The sequence below is a fragment of the Ciconia boyciana genome, chromosome 4 (assembly GCF_034638445.1).
Source record: "Ciconia boyciana chromosome 4, ASM3463844v1, whole genome shotgun sequence".
Classification (NCBI taxonomy): Eukaryota; Metazoa; Chordata; class Aves; order Ciconiiformes; family Ciconiidae; genus Ciconia; species Ciconia boyciana.
This window is the reverse complement of record NC_132937.1, coordinates 28,383,672-28,408,777: the sequence shown is the minus strand read 5'-3', so window position 1 is coordinate 28,408,777 and position 25,106 is coordinate 28,383,672. Positions and strand designations below refer to the sequence as shown.

Here is a 25,106-nt window from a genome sequence, read left to right as displayed (position 1 = left end):
TCCCTTTTTTCATTCTTTCCTTATCTATTCCCTGAAAGAAACATACAATATTGCGCTTTAAAATCCTTTCTAATTAAAATTTCAACATTTATTATAGTAGTTACTATTTTGCAATTTATATATTTTTTCCTAGTAAAAAGTAAAAAAGCATCCATTAGTTTTACTTTCTAAAGGGTTATTTTTTCTTTTTGAGATGCTGCTGATAAACACACAAGGATTTTGAAATTTCACATTGATATAGGGAGCCTTCTTCCCCAGATGGAAAAATGTAAATCCAGCTAATAGCTCTATAACTTATCAGTGGGATGACCAAGCATTTGGGAGGTTTCCAATCAGAAAATCTCCTGTTGGTCTCAGAGATTCAGATTTAGAATCCAGTCCCTTTAGGATCTGAGCATCTCACCCTTCTGCACCTTCTGCAGAGGGCTGGCACTGCCTTCTATTCTTATTATTGTTTATTAAGTAGATAATTGGCGTGCCCAGAGCATACTATCTTTTTTTTTTCAAAGAGACATGAAGACACATTTTCTGTCCCCAGAGTCAATACAGCCTAGGGCCTTGCTCCTACAAAACACACATAGATTGTTCAACTGGGTTGCGATGTTGAAATTAAGGGGGCAAATACAGAGTGGAGGTACATACATACATACGTAAATGTTTGCAAGTCAGTGGGAGCTGACTAGGCTAAGTTTTTGTCAAGATCAGCTGAGGCTAATTCAAAACCTGTGTCTAGAGAAAATAACTTTCTCAGAAATATTTCAACTCAGCTGATAAAAGTGCTGATTTTGGGTATTTTTTTTCTTTATTTATACATCTTCCCCCTTTTTATCCTTTCAATTAATGTCCTTATTTTTATTGTCCTGCTAGTATTTGAACAAGGATATAACACTAGAGAAAAAAACATCAGATAAAAAAGCAAAAGTCCTGTTAATTTACTTAGCTGGATGCAGTTATCAAGTTAGAAGTACTGATTGTGTGTTCATAGATGTTAGGAATTTTGCAACAGGTATTTAAAAAAATAAAACCTTGTTCAGGCTCTGTTATCTGTTTTTACTTTCCAGTTCATAAAAAAAAAAGAAAGAAAAAGAATAAGATCACATTTACAGGACTGAGTAGCATATACACTGATTTTTATTATTATTATTTTTTTTTAATTGACAATCTCTATTTATCCTCAGTTAGCACATGTCTAGCAGGACCAGTGTTGTTGCCTGTTAATTTTGGGAAGCCAACATATACCATGATCACTGCTAATTTGGAATATATTTTCATTAATTCTTTCCAATGCTAGCATAAAGGGAGAAAACAAGGAATAAGTGAACTTGGTGAATTCAACATATAAATGGCTGGAAAATGTGTGTGTTTTCCACACTTGTAGTGTTGGACTCATGCCTTCTTTACCCTACATCTTGGTTTCACTATCTAATGATTTCTCACTCTCATTTTCTTGTGAGATCAGTTGGTATGGTTTCTTCATTTCATTCTCCTCTATCACAGAATTACCCATCTCAGCATCCCTGTTCTTCAGCTCATGCCGTGATAAATGTTCAACAATTCCTGCTCCGATGGAGTCTCCCAAGACATTGGTAGTGGTACGGAGACGATCCCTAAGGAGAAATAGTAAGTTAGCCTTGACTTCATCACTTTTTCAGGGAAGCATGCAGACTAGCTGTTAAAATAGCCTTTAAATGGCTATTAGATGATTCAGCAATTTTATGTATATTCATTTATCTATCTATCTGAACTGTTAATGCCATGATTCCTTCTACAGAAATTAACAAATATACTAGGATTTGGAGACACAAAATGTGTTAATACTCTTGGCAACTTCACAGCAAGAAACAGCTGTGTGATGAGGACGACAAAGGGACAATATGGCAGATGCTTCTTGAAGGCATTTCTATACTCTGGTGATTTGGGTTTATATCCTCTGAACATGTAAGCCAATGAGAATCTACCTTGTTAGGCTCAATTCCCTCCTGACCATAAACTATAGTCAGTAATTTAGGGTGGAATTCTGCTAAAATGATTCAAACTACAACAATTCAGCCATCTTAGAGGGCTCTGCCCAGAAGATGTAGGAGGCAGCTTGACAAGGAGTGACTGGCACTGTTATTCGATAAGCGTCCACCTACATAAGGTTGTGGGCATGTGGTTAGATAATCATAGAATCATAGAATCATACAATGGTTTGGGTTGGAAGGGACTTTTAAAGGTCATCTAGTCCAACCCCCCTGCAATGAGCAGGGACATCTTCAACTAGATCAGGTTGCTCAAAGCCCCATCCAACCTGACCTTGAATGTTTCCAGGGATGGGGCAGCTACCACCTCTCTGGGCAACCTGTTCCAATAATCATTTGAAGGCATTACATTCTGATAATGACATGGGAAACTTCTTGCAGGGATCACTTGAGAAGACTGAAGGGTAAAAGCCTCTGGAAACTATAACTAATAGGGGTTAGACGAAATGGAGGCTGGAGGAAACCTTCTGCCTTTGATCTAGTTCCTGGACCTAAGGGATTTCCCCATATACCTACAGGTGTCAGTTAGCCTTTTACAGACAGAAGAATGGAAAAACGGAAGGGCAATACATTGTGGTGGCTGGATGAGTTACACAACTGTTTTTCATTTCTGTGTCCATGGGGTAGACATATGAACTTTTCCTGGATTAGATAGTCAGCAGGGCTGCAATGAACTGGGTTGGGTCTGAACCAGCTCTGAGCCTGATTGATGGAAAGGTTTTCATTGACAGCCTACAAAAAATAGAAGACTAAAGCAATTATTTGCTAATTTAATTACAGTGTGTCTGAAAGTTTTCTTAGTACCCTAAGGAACCAGGTTTCTAAGTAACCCTTTTGCATGCAAGAGGAACCATCATTAAGTAACACTTCTCACCATCTGCTCTAAGAAAATACATTAATTGCAAGAAATTGTGATCCTTTTTAACACTTCTTTCCAACTGCCTTCCACAGCAAAAGAAGTACACCACTGATTGCAGTATTGCCAGAATGTCCCTGGCTATTGCACTTCTAAATATGGTCTAAGCCCTTAGTGACTCCATAAAAATACTTACAAGAACCAGTCCACTGCAATGATAAGAGTGATATCATCTGTAGGCAAACCTACTGATGTAAGCACAATGACCATGGTGACCAGTCCAGCTTGAGGAATCCCTGCAGCCCCAATACTGGCAGCTGTAGCTGTGATGCTGTGCAAAGAGATGGCAAGAGTAATTAATTGACTTCCATAATAAACTCTCCTTATCATCTGGCAAACATTAAAAACAGATATGAAGCAAGAAAGCATTTGCTCAGTAGTAAAGAAAAAGATGAGCCCAGTCCCTAATCTGAACGCTACGCAGCTGCAGGGCAGTGTGGATCTTAATCCAAAATGCTTACACTAAACCTTTATCCAGAACCCTGGAAACATGATTTTGTTAGATGTTAAATCCCTTACTATATGCTAAGGGCCAGACAAAAACATTATAGCTACATGCCCCCACCCATTGAACAAACTCACTCCACAAACTCAAACATGTTAAAAGAAAAGCCGAGGAGGTAATTATGTCCTGACAGATCTAATGCGAGAACTTTTATTCTCTGTCTGTCTCACTATAACTTCATGCCAGGTGAAGTATCTGACTTCCAGCAGCTGGCATTCTGCCATCAGAAAACAGAAAGCTGCCAGAAACCCTGAATCATACAGTCTAGTAACTTGATGGAAATATGCTTGTTCGCACCTAGTTTAGGAAGAATTTGTTTTATCAGGTGATTTGGCAGGGAGCAGCTCTAGTACTAATGAATGTGGAACTATTGCCTCAGAGTGTGAAGGCAGAGTTTTGCCTTCTGTTGATGAATATTGAATTAAGCTGGTGGTTTTTATGGAGAGAAGCACTTCTGCTTGAAAGTCTTCTACATTCCCAGTTCACTGTATCTGAACTTTCAGTGTTCCTGAGTGATAAATACATATCTCTCTGTCCTACAGTGTCCCTCTCTCCCCTTGCTGACTTTTCTTTCTTCTGCACATGTACCCATCACCCTTTTCTCTTAAACTGAGTAATATAATTAAATTAATGCAGATCAGTTATAATTGAGTGCTGCTTAGTGGGTTGTTTGCTGTTCTATTTCAAACAGGAAGGCTTGTGTGCTTGAAAACATACCTATCTTCTCCACTTCTATCAACTGGTGTAATAAAAGGTATTACTGCTCCTTACACAGCTTGCTCTACTTGTATCCTGAGACCATCATGACTAGGAAAACACTACCTCTCCTAGCATTAGCACTGTACCATGCCACTGTGATGCTCTTATGCTACTGTTTTGTACATGCATTAGAAACTATCTGGTACTGATTGTAAGTCTACAGCTCCCAAAAGCTGCATGAGTTCTTAAGAAAGAAAATTTAAAAGTCATTAAAAACTGTTCTTGTTGACTCTACTAAGTGCAGTGATAGGTGTGTCATGTTACAGTTTTTTAAAGGTTTACCTAATGGAGAATATGTGCTGGGGGGCCTCTTCTGTGCAGAAGATGTAAATCATTACAGTTATTCAGCTACTGTAGCAGTTCTCGTTTTTAGCTCTAGATGCTTTTGTTTAATCCCAAATATAACAGCAAGAAGGAGTCATCACAAAGGTGCTTTTATTAGATGTAGGTAATAATGGCTTCTGTACCTGATTGTGATAATCTGCCCAAAGTTCAGATCAAAGTTGTTAACCTGTGCAATGAAAATTGCAGCCAAAGCCTCGTATAAAGCAGTTCCATCCATGTTAATTGTAGCACCAACTGGGAGTACAAATCTTGTAACTCGTTTGTCCACTCCATTTATTTCTTCTAGACACTTAAATGTAACAGGTAGTGTTGCAGAACTGAAACAAAAAGAAAGAAGGTAATACATGATATAAATTCTACAAAGAAGGAATGAAAAGAATGTCATGCTTTGTGATGACAAGATAGATTGTCCTAATTGTCTTAATTTTTATGTGATCTACCAGAATATTTTTTTTTTAAATGCCAAAGCTGGATTTAAACACTTCTGATGGTGGTTCTCCTGATGCTCTTGGAAGGTTTTTCCAATGGTTAATTACTGTCACTCTCTATGTAGTCCCTAGTCTGAATGTGTCTAACTTCAGTATTTTGTCACCAAATTAAAAATTGCCACTTCCCATTTTTTATGTCATCGAGTTGTGATTGAATCACCCCTAAGCATTGTTTTCCTGAATTTATACAAATTGAGCTATTCAACCCTTCAGTAAACAGCATGTTTTCTCATCTTTATTTGCTGGCTCCCCTGGAAAGGGCATTCTGATGAACGATTACATTATTTTATCACTTGTGGGTTAACCCCGGTAGGCAGCTAAGCAGCACACAGCCACTGCCTTACCCCCTCCCCCCCCAAGTTTATTTTCTCTTAAACTATGTTGACTGGCAATAGTTATATTATCTTCCTTTCAAAATCATTATTAATCAAATTCCCTTTTAGGCATTCCACAAATTTGCAAGGATTGACATCAAAATGTCAAATGTGATTAGTAATTGTCCCTCTCTACCCATTAATATACTGTCATGATTTTTTAAGTCCTCAAGAGCTTTTTCAGTTATACAAAACTTAATCAGATTCTACATTAACGGTCTCGATAGCTTCTTATCCAGATCTTCAAAATAATCCCAAACACCAGGGACTTGAATTTGGTAATACAGAATATCTGACTTAAAACATCTATCTTTAGGAGACACTTTTAAAATATTTTAAAATGAAAGGTGTTTTATGAAAGGTCATATGGTGTAGAAATATATATTTGATTACAATAATGTTTCTTTTCATCATAGATGCAAACAGGTTTTTTATTCATATGAAGTCCCTATGATTTCATCAACAAAGAGCAAAAATGGCATTTCTATTGCATTTCTGATATCCATCATTGGCTATCAGGATTTTGAGCACAGAATGTCACCTGCCAAGAAGGACTCTCAAGCTCTCTCAGAATCCCCTCTGAACTTTCCTGTTTGCTGCTCAATTTTGCCACACACAAATGTAAAACTTCCCTTGCCAGCAGCATCCTTTATCAGTAAGCCATTACAAACTACTTACAAATCTCAAACACCAAGGCTAATCAAAGTCACAAGGGTTCCAACCATACAGTCTGCATCACCAAACAGACCTATTTCATCTCTGTTCAAGAGTTCTCATAGAAAATAGACTTCAAGTCAATATAATGATAATAATCATCTCTGTCAGAGAGCAGCGGAACTGAAATAAAGTGCCCAAGTGAATATTTGAATATGGAGTTAACCAATTACATTAGGCAAAATTGTTTCTCAAACCAATAATATTATAAAAACAATATGGCCTTAAAATATTGTATTGTACCTGGAAGACGTTCCCAAAGCTGTGACTAACGCCTGGATTAAGCCTCCAACAAATACCCAAGGGTTCTTACGAGTGATCAGGAAGTAGAGAAGAGGTAGGACAATGACAGCATGAATTAGCAAACCGATGATAACTGTTACAGTATACATGGCAAGCTGACCACCAATCACACCCATGTCTTCCATCTCAACAATTTTTCCAGCAATCAAGAACAGAATTCCAAGTGGAGCATACCTGCAAATAAGAAATCAAATCAGTATTGTACTGAACAAAGTAGAAATCCACTCCCCTATCCATACCTTTTGTGTTTATATGCATGCATGAATGTAGGATTTCACTGTTAGGATGACTGCAACTATTCAGAAGCAGTTCAAGAGTTTAACTAACTCTTAACAGTTCAACCTGGATTAAACCACAGCAGTGAATGTTTCTGATAGGCTCCATTGGATTCAGGATCTGGTAGGGATTTAAAGATGTACAGCATGCCTTTCAGACATGAAGGGAGATGAGCTTGCTTTGGAATTCAAGTGTCATTTAAAAGCTAGTTTAGCCAATTCTGTTATAATTCTGTCTGTATGAACAAAGGCTCAACCAACATAGTTGGAGACTATGCCAAGTGCCCAGTTCTATTATCTTTCCAGTGTTGTTTCCCATGTTGTTGGGGAAGGAACCCACATAGAAGGCTAACTTCTTATGATTTCAAGCTGCTTTTGGCCATGCCCCATTTTCTCCAGTGGGGCACTGGATAAATACTTTAGCATGAAGCCATCTGTATGACAGAGGTTAGCTGCATTGTGGGGCAGCAACAAAGGTGGTATAATCTGCTTTTTCCTATCGGCAAGCACAGCTACAGATGAAGAAGGAGCTAGTGCTGAGCATAAATCTCTAACATAATCCTGCTGCAGCTGGACTTTTGATACAGCCTTGTTTCCATAAATGTCCCCTTGTCTTTTTATATTAAGTTACCACAGAACAAAATTTATCCAGCATATCTATCCTGGTTTTGGCTGGGATAGGGTTAATTTTCTTCCTAGTAGCTATAGGGCTGTGTTTTGGATTTGGTATGAGAATAATGTTGATAACACGCTGATGTTTTGGCTGTTGCTAAGCGGTGTTTGCACTGGTCAAGGACTTTTCAGCTTCCCCTGCTCTGCCGGGTGCACAAGAAGCTGGGAGGGGGCACAGCCAGGACAGCTGACCCACACTGCCCAAAGGGCTATTCCAGACCATATGGCCTCATGCCCGGTATAGAAACTGGGGGAAAGCTGGCCAGGGGCCGCTGCTTGGGGACTGGGTGGGCATTGGTCGGTTGGCGGTGAGCAATTGTTTTTCATTTGCATCACTTGTCTTTCTTGGGTTTTATTTCTCTCTCTTTTTGTTATTTTCCTTTCCATTACAATTCATTATTATTATTACTATTATTTTGTTCCAATTATTAAACTGTCTTTATCTCAACCCACAAGTGTTCTCACTTTTACTCTTCCAATTCTCACCCCCATCCCACCAGGGGGGGAATGTGCGAGCGGCTGTGTGGTGCTTAGTTGCCGACTGGGGTTAAACCATGACAATATCTCAATTGCACTTTCAGCCATCAAATCCATGTAGAAATGTCTCAAAAGTAATAATTCTCATCCACTGCTTTATCATATTAAGTGAGCTCGTAAAGAAGGAGAAAAGATTTTTGCTTTGTATAGATGTTTCCTGGCAAATAGAATTTTACTTACTGGAAAAATATACTTATTTTTAGTTTTGTATCTAGTACTACAACATATGTGTGTTTGTGCTCTTGGGTAGTTTTTTATGCTTTTGGAGTTGATTTGTTTGTTTGTTCATTCGTTCATTTGCTTGTTTTCTGTGGTAAAGAATGCAACAAGACATAATTTCTTTTCATAATTAACGTTCTACCTGACAAATAATGAATCTTTATTGTTGAAGACTTCATACCTAATGTTTGAAGGAAAAGGTATTGTTTTTATTTACCTGTTGAACACAATAAAGAAAGTGGCAAAATTATGTGTGTCTGTAAGCAGTGCAGCTACAATGCAAGGACATACATATACACTATACAACTGCAGGAACCAATTGTGTTGGAAACTAATGATAACAAGGTCTTGCTGTGTAGAAATAAGATTATGGGAGAGGTTTGTCATTTTCCTTTAGTGAAGTCAGATTAGGATATAAGGAAACTTTGATAGCATATTGTTGTGATCACTGTCTTTATGAAAACATATAATGCCTCTGTATAAGCTTAGCAAGTTCTGTCATAGACCCTGATTTTTTTGTCAAAAGCTAAACACACTGAAAGAATAGGCATGTTTGGGAAAATTATTGTATACAGAACTACAGTTCTTGGGTTCATTTACAAAAAAAGCTACAAGGTAGTTAAGATCTTATTGTCTGACTTCCTGCCAAACAGACTCTTGCTATCCAGTGCATGACTGTGATGAAAAAATGTTATAACTTAATATGGAATTTATTAAAGAGGCACTTACCACATTATTAGAGCTACCAATCTCATGATAGCCTCATTTAGGCTATCAAAGAAGTCTTTTAATGCCTGACCTTGCTCCTTCATGCTTCCAATGACCAGGCCAAAGCTTATTGAGAAAACCACCAAGCCAAGGGCATTCACTCCATTTACAGAACCTGGAACAGGAACTATTTCCTCTTTCATTCGGGTGAGGGTTTCCATTGCTTCTGATACATTACTTAATATGGAAGCCACTGTGGATGTGTCATTGGATGAAATATCTACTTTAAACATTCTCTTTTCATAGTTAGTTTTGAACTGGTAAGACAAAAATAAAAGAAAGATAGGAATTTGTGAATTATAGCAAACAAAGGTAAAAATCACACATTAAATTATTAATTACTATTGTAGGACATTTGAATTCTTTGTGTAATATTTGTTGGTAGAATGTACTGTTATGAAAACCTAGCTTTCCTGAAAGCAACAAAAATCCATATTAACTTCAAGAGCTAAAGCTTCACCTTTAGCTTCCAGAACTCGCTTTCTCATAAATATGTCAAAATCAAAGACGCAGATTTGTCATGCTCATGAATTTTGTGACAAAACTATTGATTCTTAGTTTGCATTTTTATAAATTGTTATTTTTCCCAACAACATTTTCCCAACTGTTAAATAAATAGGCCTTTTAAAATAAATAGGCCTCAAATTAGGTTGGAATTGGCCATTGGGCTCAAAAATTACGACAAGGGACTGGGAAAAAGTTGGGCAGCTACAGGGGAGAAAGCACAATCACATGAAGTTTCGTACCTTTAAAAACCCAGTTAGAAATCATTTTAGGTTGTAATAAGCATATTCCTTCTTTTTTGTGCTGATTCTGGAATTCTGTCCCAGCAGGAGGATGCCTTTAACCCTTTATTAGTTAAGTCTCTTTAGGGATATAATATGGATTATAGGACCTCACTTAGCAAAGTCTGTTTTCGTTTCAGCTACTACACTGGTACACAGAGATGTAGATCTTATCTGTTGACTCACTCTGTTGGTCAGACTTAAGTATTCAGAAATGTTAGCTTTAGCCTGGGGAGAATAGTCTTTCTAGAACCTTTTCCAGAGCAGTGGAGAAACAGTTTATTTAGAGTGAGATTCAAAATGGGAATCTGAGCAACAGGAATCAGAGCAATTTTATTTGCTGTGGGACAGTCACTTGAGCTACCCTTTTTTTCATTATTGCTAAATGAGGTTATGGATAATTCTGTGGATGTGTCTGTCTTCTTATGCCCAAAGTTGTCTATCAAAACTCATGAGAAGGTTCCTGGTGAAGCAAAAAAAATTAGGGAAAACCAAATACGGGAAATGCAAAGGAGATATCTACCAAGGAAAAAGTGTAGCTTGAGGTTTATTCTTGTTAGTGCTTTTTCAGATGACACTTAAGGCAAAATACAAGATTGCTTGACCACCACAAAACAAATGTGTTTGTTTCCACAGAGAGTGTGGAATGCTGAAAAAGTCAACTGTTTATAGGAAGTGACAGGATGAAAGAGCACCTTCAAGAGGATAGGAAATGTCAAAGGTTTTGAAATAGATGAGGTAATAGCAGAGTTGACTATTATTACTTTGCAGAGAAACTGGTGATAGAGATAATTTTGAGAGCTTTTATGAGATCCCTACTTTCAGGCAGATCTCTACTGTATCTTGGTGGGAATCAGAGTTATCAGCTGTTCATGTAGCTCAAAGGGACATTTTAATATCACACTGTGATTCTGCAGATCCTTGTTCTTTTGCAACATTCAGTAATGGAAGAAATTAGACAAAGAAAAACTGCTCATATAACACATTGTAGGCTTAGGAGTCTCAGAAGAGCTGGTTATGTTTTACTAGAAGTCCACACACCTAGACTGATAATCTGTGATGGGCTAGACAACATCACTGAAGTCCTGTCATTTCTGAGGATGTTTGGTGCATTTTGTCTCCAGGCAGAGGTATTTTTGCCTGGTAAGATTTTAGATGCAAAATACTAATAAAATTTTCCTTAAGTTCACGTATAAAAAAGTAATTAGGAACAAGGTAAATATTATTTGATACATATTAATACTAATAGCTTTCTATTAACAACCTTATCTGCAAGTAAAATATAAAAATAATGGCATTTCTGGACTTTGTTACAAGACACAGTGCTAATGAACAACTTTAAAAGGAATTTTAATTAAGTTATCTCATTATGAAATAGACAATATATTTACTTTCTTGCATAATATAATGAATTAGTTGTTTACACTTTTATTATTCTTTTGTTTTCATTAGTAGTACAAGATACCCACAGCCATTTGACTTGAATATATTGCGTGACTTTTTAAGAAGCAGCATTATACCATGGCAGTAGCACATTCCAGAGATTAGCTTGCAGACAAGGTAATTGCATGGGTAACTGCTCTGAAAACTCATGATTTACTGTCACTACTCTGAGATAGTATAATTAGCAATGTCTGTGCTAAGTCACTATGGTGATATTGTTTTTAGTGAATGATGATTTTAAAAGCAACATGTTTGCTTAAATGCAAGGCTAAGAAAATGAAAAGAAATGAAAATAAGGCAGTGATATCCCATCTTCCTAATGATTTTTTTCTTTCCTTCCCATATGGACATGTGTGAAAGCATTCTAAATTGTCTACAGAAGAGCTGATGACACAGGTTAAAATATATCTTAACTAGCCAAAACTATCACAAGGAATAGACAGCATATATTAGTTAGTATTCATGTCTGGATGTGTGATTAACACTTCCAATCCTCTTGATAAGGATGAGTTCAGGAAAGAATATTAATTAAAAATAGCTCAGAAGAAATGCAGTTATCAGATGCACCTTTCCAGTTCTCTAAGCTTCAGCTGGCATAAAATTCCACCTATTCATAACACAATGACCCTCCCAAATTGTTAGACTGATTCTGTTTCTCTTAATGTCCCAAGTTCACTTGTTTCTTTTGTCTTTTGATATATCCCAGAGCACAGCACAAAGAACAAGCAGTTAAAAAGCAGTATCTGCCTACCAAGCAGGCTGCTTACAACTGCTTAGCCCCATGATAGAGAGCATCTCTGAATTTAGCAAAGAAAGAGAAATGAAGAGATAATGGTTAGAGTTGAAAGATAAATCCAAAGATTTATTTAGATATCCCCAAATTGCAGGTGAATATAGGAGTATAGAGAAGATTTTGAACAAAGTAATCTAGTTTTAGATAAGTGTGAAATATTTATCAGCAGTCAGTCTTTTCAGATTCTCCTGTTACTGATAAAAATCACAAAGGCCCCCAAATGATCAGTGCATAGTGAAGGTAGCAACATATGTCATATGGAAATAACCAGCACTAGAAAGTATGCTGTTTGGATTAACAATCTCCTGTTTCCAGTGATCCCTATCTGCCACTGATTTAATTGGAGGAGGTCCTGCTTGGAGGGACAGGTTGCCAACATGGCTTTGGTCTTTCACAGGGAGAGAGGGAGTAACTAGTGAAGAACAGACTGAAGCTAAAGCCCAACATTTTGCAGATTATTCTTCTTAACTTGATCTGCTAGGCAAGGGTGGCTCTTTGTCCCCCCTAGACTTTCCTGGGGCATGGGGCTGAATGCCACCACCTAGGCCTGAAATGGTTTTTCCAATTCTCAGCTGAAAGGTTTGAAGGTAAGGATTTTCTTACCTTTCCCATGGTAGCGGGGGAGTTACAGGAGTGGCTTCTGTGAGAAGATGCCAGAAGCTTCCCCCATGTGCGACAGAGCCAGTGCCAGCCGGCTCCAAGATGGACCAAAGCTGAGCCAATCAGCGATGGTGGTAGCGCCTCTGTGATAACAGATTTAAGAAGGGGGAAAAAAACTGCTGCTGCGCAAGAGCAGCCAGAAGAGAGGAGTGAGAATGTGTGAGAGAACCAACTCTGCAGACACCAAGGTCAGTGAAGAAGGAGGGGGAGGAGGTGCTTCAGGTGCTGGAGCAGAGATTCCCCTGCAGCCCGTGGTGAAGACCATGGTGAGGCAGGCTGTCCCCCTGCAGCCCATGGAGGTTAATGGTGGAGCAGATATCCACCTGCAGCCCATGGAGGACCCCATGCTGGAGCAGGTGGATGCACCCAAAGGAGGCTGTGACCCCGTGGGAAGCCCGCACTGGAGCAGGCTCCTGGCAGGACCTGTGATCCCGTTGAGAGAGAGGAGCCCACACTGGAGCAGGTTTGCTGGCAGGACTTGTGACCCCATGGGGGACCCATGCTGGAGCAGTCTGTTCCTGAAGGACTGCACCCCATGGAAGGGACCCATGCTGGAGCAGGTCATGAAGAACTGCAGCCCGTGGGAAGGGCCCACATTGGAGAAGTTTGTGAAGGACTGTCTCCCATGGGTGGGACCCCATGCTGGAGAAGGGGAAGAGCATGAGGAGGAAGGAGCAGCAGAGACAACGCGTAATGAACTGACCGCAACCCCATTCCCCGTCCCCCTGCACTGCTCGGGGGGGGAGGAGGTAGAGAAATCAGGAGTGAAGTTGAGCCCGGGAAGAAGGGAGGGGTGGGGGGAAGGTGTTTTAAGAATTTGGTTTTATTTCTCATTTCCCTACTCTGTTGTTAATTGGCAATAACTTAAATTAATTTCCCCAAGTCGAGTCTGTTTTGTCCGTGACGGTAACTGGTGAGTGATCTCTCTGTCTTTATCTTGACCCATGAGCCTTTTGTCATATTTTCTCTTCCCCTGTCCAGTTGAGGAGGAGGAATGATAGAGCGGCTTGGTGGGCACCTGGCAGCTAGCCAAGGTCAACCCACCACACTTTCTCTCCTACAGGGGTTCCTCCTGGCTTCTGGGATCCACAATGGGGGGTCCTTTTCGGAGGGGAAGGGGCATATTGTTCCACTATTATTCCTATTTCTGAGGAAGAAAATGTGCAAAGAAGGAGAAGAAGAAGCAAGAGAAGGCAGCTTTGTTTGCCTCACAGACTTTCTGGGAAAGAAGAACAAGAAAGGGAATCCAAAGGACCAGAAGACTAAATGAGAAGCAGCAGAAAATTTAGGAAGATCCTTCCTAAATGAATCCTAAGGTCCCAGTCTTCCTTCCTGGCTCTTCTTCTCCCAGCAGCAATCTATAAAAGCTTTCCCAACACCATCTAGAAGCCCTCCCCACCTTGGTTACCCCTTTCCACACAGCATTTTCATTTCATTTTGCAGGAGAGCAATTCCACGTCCAGAAAACTAATTTTACTTCACTAAAATGAATTACTCAAAGGAAAGTACAATTTTCCACATCTTAGTGTTACAAAATTTGAGTAATAGTTGATCTTTTGAGGTTAAAAAACTTTGAAATGATAGTTGGTCCTGTGTGTTAGTGGAGCTGCTTTGGGAGGTGCTTGCTATTGATGGAGAAATAACAGGTTCAAAATTTGCTGTGAGTCCTAACACAGTCACTAGAGGATCTGTCTGCTGGCCATGGTGAGAAAGAAAGAAAAACTTTTTAGTGGGTTCCAGTGCAGATCTCTGTCAGGAAAGAAAGCTGCCTAAGGATGCTATAAGACAGAATGTGAGCACCTAATATATCAAAAGATGTGATTTGAATGTGGAGTGTATATGCCAGTGATGATTTCCAGGTGTGCAAAGCTGTGGATCAGTATTACACCTTTGAGTGTGGACTACTATGAGTAGTAGTGTGTTTTGTGTTTGGGCCAGCAAACACGGTGTTACAGAACCAGATTAGTGCCAGATGGATCATCCTTCTTCATAAATCTTCTGAGAAACATATGAAAAACCTGATGTAAACTTTTGAAAAGAAAGTTATGGAGTCAGATGTACAAAGTCATCTGGATACCTATGAATCTTACACATACTTGTTTCTCCTGTAAAATGTTTTTAGTGTAACAAATCTGGTTCGACAAAACAACTTATGCCTAAAAATCTAGGTTTTGGTACCTGATTCAAAAGGTAATATTATCAGTATGACAGATTTAAAATCCTGGTGTTTCAGTAAGCATATCTGCTGATGAAAGTCAGAAAAAACTTTCATTAAACATTTCCTGTTTTTTGAACCATCTTTTGGAAATCCCTTTAAGCTGTAAAGCACATGAGAAATACAATATACTTAATTTAAACAGAGTCTACAGGACATCTTTAATTAAGAACATAGATTTAGGGCTGCTAGTTACTGAGTCAAGTTTCCTGTTGCTGTAGGATACTTTATTGAATGAATTTTTCAAGACGTATCTTAAAACTGATGAGGTAGTTTGTTCCCACAACTCCTAATTGAAGATTTTTCCAGGACCTCACCTTTTAGGTAATGAAGGTTAAAAACCTTACTAATTCCCACTTTAAATTCAGTCATAGTGATTTCAATTTCTTCTTGTATAAACATTTTTCTGTATCTTACACAGCTCTGTTCCCACTTTGGTTTTTGAACCTAAATACTTTTTAATTCAAGCTTCTTTTTGCTTTATATGTGGTGTTCTTTTGAACAGCAACTCCTCTCTCCATTGTGCTTATTTTACATTAATCTTCCTTGAACATAATGACCAGAATATACCCAGTGTTCCAGACAGTCACATTCCTCTTGTTTTATTTCCTCTCTTGGAGTTATGTCACCTAATATATCTTAGAGCTGAATTAGAGAGGTGTTTTAATTTTTTTTTTTTCTGATGATGATGACTTCCCATCTCAAAGCAGAAATTACTGTTAATTTCTAAATGTTTATTTCACATGTGATGAAGAGCTACCAGGAGATAACCAAATATGCCAAAGTCTGCAAGAGCCAATTCACTTTGTTCTTGTGACTTTATAGCATTACAGTGTGCCAGGGACATACTATCTTCTTTGGCCTTTGTTAGGTATCTCGGTACAAAGTGCTTGGACTTTCTTGTCATCTGTAAATTTTGTTGTGTGCATCTTATGGCAATGTCATCCATAAAAATATCAATTGAGATACGTCCAGTCCTTCAGCAACTTCCATTGCTATCTCCACAAATTTTACAATTCTCACAATAATCTTATCTCCTGCTCAACTATTTCACTTCCCTCATATTAAAAACTCTGTTTTACAGAAGTCTAAAGAGATTAGATCCATTGCACTTCTGTGGCACCAAAAAAAAAAAGAAAAGAAGAAAATGAGCAATCTTGTGGAAGAAAGATGGAAGGTTATTCTGGTACAATCTGTTTCAGAAACCCATATTATTCTTTATCTTTTTTTTTCATGTATTTTTCATTTATTACTAAGTCTTTACTCTTTCCTTCAAAGTACTTGTATCCTTCAGTACAACCAAGATCAGGGTAATTGGTTATTAACTGCTTAAATCAATTCCCAAATCTTTTTGAAATTGCAATTTGAAAGGCACTATGATTGCTTTCACTAGTTACAGATAATAACTTCCCAACTTGACAGCTTTATTAAAAATACTTGCTGCTAGACCTGTAACTTTATGCCCTAATTCTTTCATGATTTTGAAATAAAAATTATGTAATTCCCTGACTTTTTACATTAAATTCTTTGAATTTTGTTTCTAGTTTAGATATAGACTTTTGTATTTCCATACTGCTCTTCTGCATCACTGTCCTTACTGAAAACAGAAGCATAGCATTTGTTGGTTTTGCACCTGGGACTAGTTTATCTTTAATCTTGACCAAATCTTTAATCTAGAAAGTCACTGCTTTTTGTTGGTCTCTGTTTATGTAACTAAAGAAAATGTTACTGTTTCTTTTCAATTCTTTCTTTTCAATTTTCAAGATGTAACTCAGATGGACTTTGGAAAGTGTCTACTTTATCCTCTTTGACCTCCACATTCCAGCTTTTTTTAATTGCTACAGCAATAACTGGTAAATAATATCAGTTCAAGGTTGTCTGTGGGGTCAATATGAAGCAATTATTAGATTATGGAAATACACATTATAGGTTTCACTGAATCTATAATGTCCTCCTCTTAAAAAAGGAATGTAACTAGTTACTATCATTTTCTCTGTAGAACAGTTAAGTTTAAGATCAGGCTAATGATAGAGGAATTTGGGAAGCCACATAGAAAGAGCATTCCTATGCAATCCTATCATAGGTGACAGGAAGTCCCCTAGTATGATTTTGTTATTGATGTCCACAAAATTGTTGCCTCAGTTTCTAACCTATGCACATTTCCCACATGACATTCTTGAACATCTTCCAGATGGTGCATATCTCAGTATCTCCCAATTTAACATAACACTGTTTTTGAAGAGTAAATTCTGTACTGACTTTAATGAAGCTTGCTGTAGACTTAAGAATACAACATTTTGAAAAAACTTATTTTTTTATTTGCTGTGCCAGGTGTGTTTTCTTCACTTCTCATAGCAAATACTGAGACAATGTTATTGAAAACAAAGCACAGATTTGGTTGGTTTGGTGTGGGTTTTTTGACAGCTGGCAGCTTATATAAGATTTATTTCTGCTGTAAGTACAAGTACGTGATATTCCTAAAGAAAATGCTTTTACATTTCAATTTCTTACTTTGTTATGTTTTAGTTGGAAATAACAAAACATTTTTACCTGTTTAAAGCAAGCTTCCACCAGATTTGGAGGGAACATATTTCTGTGAAAAAGAAAGAAAATAATATGAGAAGTAATAAGACTTTAGTAATACCTTTAGTGGCACAGCTAATAAAAGAATTGACCAGCTAATTTTCAAAGGAATCCTAAGACAAATATGTAATTATCTATACAGTGAGTAGAGCTTTGCATATAGCATTGGCCTGGTTAGCTTTATCAGGATGAAATGTAGTAGGGTTGGATAGATCCTGGCAATGCAATCTCTGCATCCAATATTGTATAGCAGGTCTGGTTATGGAGCAGAATATTAGCTAAATTACCAAATGAACAAAGCTCTGTGGGTCAGTGCTGACTTTTAATTTTGTATTTATTAATGCTTTTTTGATCTAGATTAATAAAGAAGTTAATATTTAATGCATTTCTACTTCTCAAACAATTTTTGCAGTCATGTAGCCTAGCACATTGTGACATTTCACTCGATTTAGAGTCTTGTCATGATTAAGAAATAAATACTTCTGAAGTTTGAGTATTCTTTAATAATAACACATACACATATAATCATATATGTTTCTGTGTACTTGTTACATACGGGGTTTTTTTTCTTTGCTTTCCAGAATGGTGACATTTCTGAGGGAATTAGAAGCAGCCTAACTGAATAAATCTTGAGGAATCTGAGTGCAAACCTCTTCATGGGTCTTTCTGAAGTCCCCCTTCCTGGCAGCATGACTCTTGGAGGCCTTTCTCCATGTCTCTGGCTTCTCCAAATGGGTTAGTGGAACACAAAATTTTGGTGGCTTTACCTGTAGAAAAGCTCCCAAGTTCAAAACCTCAGCTTCCCTACTCCCTGGAATACATCTGTGACATATTAGATCTATAAAAGAATCACAGAATCATAGAATTGTTTAGGTTGGAAAAGACCTTTAAGATCATCAAGTCCAACCGTTAACCTAACACTGCCAAGCCCACCACTACACCATGGCCCTAAGCACCTCAGCCAAACGGCTTTTAAATACCTCCAGGGATGGGGACTCCACCACTTCCCTGGGCAGCCTGTTCCAAGGCTGGACAACCCTTTCCGTGAAGAAATTTTTCCTAATATCCAGTCTAAACCTCCCCTGGCACAACTGGAGGCCATTTCCTCTTGTCCTATTGCTTGTTACTTGGGAAAAGAGACTGACCCCCACCTCGCTACAACCTCCTTTCAGGTAGTTGCAGAGGCACTGCAGAGTCTCTGAGCAAGGAGAAAACAAGCTTTTATATTTGTGCCCCTCTATTTCAAGCATTTTACTTGCCTGTTCCTGGAATTTATTTCCCATCCATACAATTTAACAAGGTTGAGTAGATGCACCCAGACTGGCAGCTACAATTCAAAATTAAGATTAATAGCTAAATCAGGGATTCAAGTGAAGTGATAAAGCTGTTGAAAGTTGGAAGTAAGGGAAAGCTGAGGAATTTGGTAATAAGAATTGTGCTATGGAAGGAGAGGAAAAGACCCATGCAGATAGCAGAACAGAAGTATTTATTTTGTGCGTGAAAGAAAGAATCTTTCTTTCTTTTAATATTAAAAGCAATTTCTTCCCTTACAACAGCCTGATTTGAAAATAAATCCATGTATTCTTTTGTAGCATTCTAGGGGCTAGAGATATTGGTAAGAAATTTGTCTAATTTAGGCAGTCACTGTCTAAAATTCTCTATTATCCTTCTCGTGTGAATCTAAATATTACTGTCATCATTATTGGTACAGAAAATGTGCAATATCATATCCATACCTGATTAAATCAAGAAAGGCATCTGCTGCTGTCACTTGAACAATTTTGCCTTCTCTGTGCATGTTTTCTTTAGTACCTTTCCCAGGGTGGATGATGACCACAATGATTATACCAATCAGTACAGCAATGATCGTAGTACTCATGTAGTAGACTACTGCTCGGACTCCCATCTTCCCTGATGCTTTACTATCCAGGGCAGAAATTCCTAGTAAATTTAAGCACAAGGACATTCACCTCATACAGTTGTGAGTAAAGACTATAAACTCAGCACGATGAAAATAGTTTTGTGGGAAGAGTTTTGATCACCATTACATTTAAAGCTACCCAAGGTAAGTTGGCCCTCTTTTGCAGCTTGTACTGCCACTGTCTTCCCCTCCCACCCATAATGCTTGTTATTACATAATTTTATATTCCAAGAGTTACAGCTTTCTGTGCTTTGTTAACACTTGTTAAAAGCAAAGATTACTGGTCTGATGCAGTGTGGCACTCCCTATATTCCAGTGAGCCAATTAATGGGGTTTGATTTGCATAGTTACCATAGTCTGAAAAATGTAACTTAGAAATGTGCTGCACTGAATTTGTAATGGTAAGAAAGAAAACAGAGTACTCTCAAGTAATGCTGATAATGTTTGTTACAATTAATGTGTACGAAGAGTTTTCTTCCCTAATGGAATGACCTGAGTTTACCTCTGTCCCAAGCCATGGGAGTTTAAAATAGATTAAATGCTGTTAGCTTGTTTCAGAAAATCCTTACTATTGTATGAATAAGCATTTAGAGTCTTTTATAAGCTTTGCAAAACTTGCGACATTACTCCTAATTCTTGGCTCGTCTTAATGCATCTGATCTAATATGAATACTAGGGTGCTCAGTATGGCATCTGCTAAAGTATTTGTTCATGAGATTGCACCAACAGGGTTGCACTGTGTTTTTTAAATGAAGGTGCAGTTCTGCCAGGGAAAGAGCTCTGAATTTCTAAGGAGTGTCTCATGAGGACTGTCAGAAATGGAAATGCTCTTTCTCTTTCCAAACAGGTGCAGTTAGTGTTCTCTCCTTAAAATGCCCCTTTGCTCCTTCTCCTTAAAATTTCAAGTAGTCGGTAACTTCCCCATACTTCATCTGGAGGGCTATACCATCTGTCTCAAAACAGTGCTGCTGTTTCTTGTTGGAATCATGCTTTCAAAGTGCAGAATGAAGAAAGAGGTCAGGAAAAGATCTCTGCTTTATTATCTCCTCCTATGTACCTCTGTATGGCACTGTCTAATCCAAACTTTTGTGGACTGCCCACGTATTTATCTAGATGCCATCTTTGAACATATAGAAGATAATGAAAGTTGCCTACCTTCTGCTCTGGGTACTTATCTCAGAGGAGAAAGCATTTAAAATAAGGCAAAAGGACTGTGTGAATATAAATAATATGGAAACATAAAACTAGAATCATGGCCTGGCAAAACTAAATATTTTCTCAAAATGCTTATCATTGTAGATATATCATACTTCATCTTCTAAAGGAGGAAATACGTGCTACTGGAGTTACAGTGAAACTACTCTAGATAGTCACTGATGTAACTGAGATCAAGGCTGTGTTCCAGGCTCTGATCAAATCTTCAAAGTATAAAACCAATCACATGCTTCATACTTACCCTTTCATTTTAGCTAGGGCTTGCCTGTCCTTTCGGCAGAAGCAATTAGAGCCAGTAAGATTTGTACCCACAAAATGAATTGCAAAGAGTGATTACTAGAGTTGCACCCTGAATTGCTTGATTTATATGTGCCATTGTAGTGGAAGAACAAAGTGTTACAGGCACAGGAAGAAACTGAAAATGGAAATCCAACATTTGAAGCGCTTGATCCTTCATTTCTCTGCTCAGCTTTTCCATCAGTAAACTGGATGATAATGCTTGTGATAAGTTTACATTTATGTTTTGAAATTCTGTGAGGGAAATGGTAAATGCTACCAAGTAATAAATAGTTATTTTTACAAACAGGAAGTAAATCCTATAGCCAGTCTTGTCGGCGGATGGAGTATTAGCTTGGGTTTTTTAGAGTCCTCAAAATAATGCAAATGCAAAATAATGCAAATATAATTAACCAATGCATAAAAATAAAGTTAAGAATTGTTGGAGTCTTTCAGAGCTGCTACTGAGTTGTACAATGTTTATATCAGACAGCATTTGTTACAAATTTTATTTTTAAAATATCAGTATATAACTTAAAAAGAAGTGTAATTTAAAAAGTGAAAAATGAATGCATGCATACTAGTCCTGTCAACTTTGTCTTTATATATTTTAATTGCTGTTTTATGTTCTTACTTGCTATTTCTAAAGTAGCAGCAATGGGCTGTGTAGTTTATTCATTTTAGCTAAGACCAACTTTAAACTTGGTTTACATCCTGAGCATAAAAAAGCAAGTTTAACCTATATAGTTTGGTGAGAAGATTTGGAAATGCACAGATGTTGAATCAGTCAGTTCCCAGTATCCTGCCCTTGCCAGGTAATAGATTCAGGACCAGATGCTGAGTACTGTCAGTCTAGAGGGTTCACAGGCATATGTGCTTACTGCTTTAACCAAGCCTAATTTTCTTTGTACTCCACACTTTGTACTCCACACTCAACTCACTAGGTTGAGTCTCCTACACTCCAAAAATAACTAGGAGTCAGCATAGGGCATATCTTACCACTAAAGATTGCTGTGTTGAAGGATTAGAGCTTGTGATCCTATTTCTTTCTTGGACTGATTTTGGGATTGAGTGGTGAACTGTGTGCAAAGTGATATGTCAGGGAGCAAGAGTCATGCTCTTTTCTTTATAAGCTGCTTTCCAGCTTGGTTTCCTATTATGCACTCTGGCTGTGACTACACAGCCCCTTATTTTAGGTTGCTCAGTCTCATTTCTGCTCTTGCTTATCATATAAATGACTTCTCAGCTTGAAAGTAGGGAACAGCAATTCCTCTCTTCTTGAGCTCTAACCGCTCATGGCATCTATAGCAGTAAGCATTCAAAGCAGAGGGATGACAGGCATAAGTATGAACAAAAGCTATATGAGGAGGAAGCACATTCTCACCTCAGAGAGCCCTTACTGGGGAGCTGCTGGGCAGCCTTCCCTCCCACTGATGTTAATGGGAACTCAGGGAACTTGCAAGAGGGACACTCAGTATCTTCCAGGGCTGAAACTGCAAAAGCTTCCAGCATACCAACAATAATTATCTAAAAAATATTTAAAATCTGTTTGTAAAACATGAGAAAATGAAGGAGTTTGTTTTCTTTACATTTTAAGATGTTGACAAGACTTCGTAGAGCTGAATGGGTCTCTGGAAGGGTTTAATGTCAGGGTCTGGAAGTGTTCATGTATCACAGACCATTGTATCCTCAGTGTGTCCTTTCACAGCCAGCCAGCAAAACTCCCATTGTCCTGCAGGAGATGTACGTGCCTCTTTCATCCTGCTTGCTGCTCTCTCCTCCACATGGCCGCTGGCTCCAGCACCTCTGCCTCCTCTCTTCCCCTCCCCTCCTTTTCCCCAGGAGGCCTGGGAAACTTTGCTGTGCCACCAGTCCCCACGCACATGGAAGCCTTGAAGTTGTCAAGGCAACCCCAAGCAGAGCGCCCGTAATTTCTCCCAGCGTGTGCGTGCACACAACATGAATGGGAATGATTTTTTTATGTATTGCTGGGGAGGGAGGGAGGGAGGGAAGGAGGCAGGCGTAAGTCTGTAAAACTGCAAACAAATCCAAGCCCTTACCCTGTCCTCTCCCTTCACCTACTCTTTCTCTCTCTTGAGAAATAAGTGAGGAATCAGTCACACTGTGGGTGAAATAAAGACATGACAAGGAGTTCTCCAGAGTGTCAGGACAAAAAGCAAAGCACTATGTTGTTCTTTAACAAAGGTGTTAGAGAAGAAATGAAAATATTTTAGGATGTAGGAAAGGCAGCAAGCAAGCAAGTAGGGTATTGTAAGAGAAGGAGAAAGAGAGAGAAAGGATGCAGGGAAAAGGAGACTAGTTGTCCTAACTAGAAAATCTAGTTAGGACAATTTGTTAAAAATGATGAATTGTTAATCTGATAGTTCTGATTGTTCACCTGACTTGATCATGTTTATGCAAATCAGCATGAACTAAACATGCAGCATCTTTCTTGAATAGCTACTATACTATTACTGGTTTTGTGCCAATTATATATATATTTACTGTACTTATGATTCTAGATTATACAGAGTTCTAGAATTTATAAATCCAGAGTTGCTTCTATTGTTTTTAATTTTCTCAACATTGTAAGCATGCTGTACATAGTCTATGTGTAATCTTGGATTATACTAGGGCACACTAATGCAGAGGGATGATGCTCCTCAGTAAGATCAAAGATAAAATACACTGAGCATATTCTCTTTAGATAACATTTAAGCCAATAATAGCTTGGGTCTGCTTGTTCAAAAATAAATTCCAAGGAATTATTTTGAAAGCCAAAAAGCAGAGCCTATGCTAAAAAGTCCTACAACTTCAGAACACTTTCTCCCTTTAATTAGTGCAAATGCATCAACTGATTTCTTGCAGAACAGCCCAATGTCCTCAGGACAAAAGTTATGAGCTATTTAAGTCCGAGATTTGAGTTTAAGCATATACCTACTTTTCCTGTTACCGTACCTAAGAGTTTCTGCCTGTGTTTTTTTTTTTTTTAGAAAGAAGGGATATACATATTTACATAATTAGAAGGAATATGCATATTTATGACAATGATAACTGGTCAGCAGCTGATATGACTGAGGCCCTCTTTCTGCATGTAAACCCCTAGTCAGCAAAGCATTCTTGCACTTAAATTTGTCCTTAATGTTAATCACTAACTAATGTGGTTTGCCGAATCAGGGCCCATAACTAGCAGTTTTTAAATGGGATGTTTTTATTTACACTCACTGACCTCAAATAGTTCCAACAGTAAGCAGTATGCCACTGAAGAACTGGGCAAGTAGCAAGATTCATTTTATTTTGCTTTTCCTAAAAAAACCAGTCACTACTTAGGACTGATCCTAGTACCTTCAGTGATTTTTATCATTTGTCAGAGCAAGCAAGACTCTGTCACTGGGGGGGAGGGGGTGTGCATGTGAGTGTATACATATATGCATGTGTATAATTTCAATTTGAAAAAATTAAAATGCTTAGCTACTGCTTTTCATGTGAGAAGTCCCTGTTTATGCAAGCTTTTTGGTGCCCTTTAAAAACTTTTGGAAAAAATAAGAAGTTTATGTGTTTGCTTTCCTATACTAAAATTCTTGTGTTTTGTGTAAGAGAATCTAACATTTTGCCCACAATATTTTTAACTTTTGGTTTCTTTAAAATTACTTTTGATATATAATGGTGAAGATTTTAAATATATAAAATGATGAACCAGTTCTGAATGAGCGTGTAAAACAAACTGTCCATTCTGGTCCTCATAAATATTGACTACTGGAAATAAAAAAGAGAGGCTTTCTATGATCATTATTAATTCTTTCCTTATTCAACATATTAGAACTGAATTGATAGCACTTCCTTGCTAATGTAGATTTTTATATAAATTTCCTTTAGATGTTTCAGACTCAGTCTTTAAATACAAAACATTATGAACATAACATCTTTTTATTGCTAATTATTTTCCTGTTTATTTTTACAGTGTCTTCATTAGGAAATTGTAGTCACTTGTTAAAGACTTCTATGGTGGAACAGCAATAATGGCAACTGTTGATTCAGGAGTGTTGCCCTAATTTTATTTCTTTAAGTTTGTCTTTCACTCTCCTAATGAAGCAGTCTTAAATGGGCTACTCCCGACCCCCTACATCCACTAAGCACTGTGTGATGAGTAAACTCTCAGTATGAGACCATGAGAACAATCCCTTTTGTGTATGTCGATGAGGATTTGTGGAAATGAATAACACTGTGCAAGGTCACAGTAAAATATGCTGACAGAAAAATTCTAAGGAAAAGCAATAGTTAGGTAAAGACAGTTGAAGTATTGCCTGAGTTTAATTAAC

At 37.9% G+C, this 25,106-nt stretch overlaps 1 protein-coding gene across 1 annotated transcript in view; it reads right to left on the bottom strand.

Moving 5' to 3' along the window:
- Positions 1–1,167: 1,167 nt before the first annotated feature.
- LOC140650569 (excitatory amino acid transporter 1) overlaps positions 1,168–25,106 on the bottom strand; it is a 46,143-nt gene continuing 22,204 nt past the window's right edge. The window contains exons 2-8 of the mRNA XM_072859074.1: positions 19,112–19,316; positions 17,343–17,385; positions 8,858–9,153; positions 6,366–6,599; positions 4,669–4,863; positions 3,074–3,208; positions 1,168–1,607 (exon numbers count right to left, since the gene is read on the bottom strand). Of these exons, the coding sequence (XP_072715175.1) occupies positions 1,403–1,607; positions 3,074–3,208; positions 4,669–4,863; positions 6,366–6,599; positions 8,858–9,153; positions 17,343–17,385; positions 19,112–19,316 (1,313 nt within the window). The 3' untranslated portion in view covers positions 1,168–1,402. The remainder of the gene's footprint in view (positions 1,608–3,073; positions 3,209–4,668; positions 4,864–6,365; positions 6,600–8,857; positions 9,154–17,342; positions 17,386–19,111; positions 19,317–25,106) is intronic.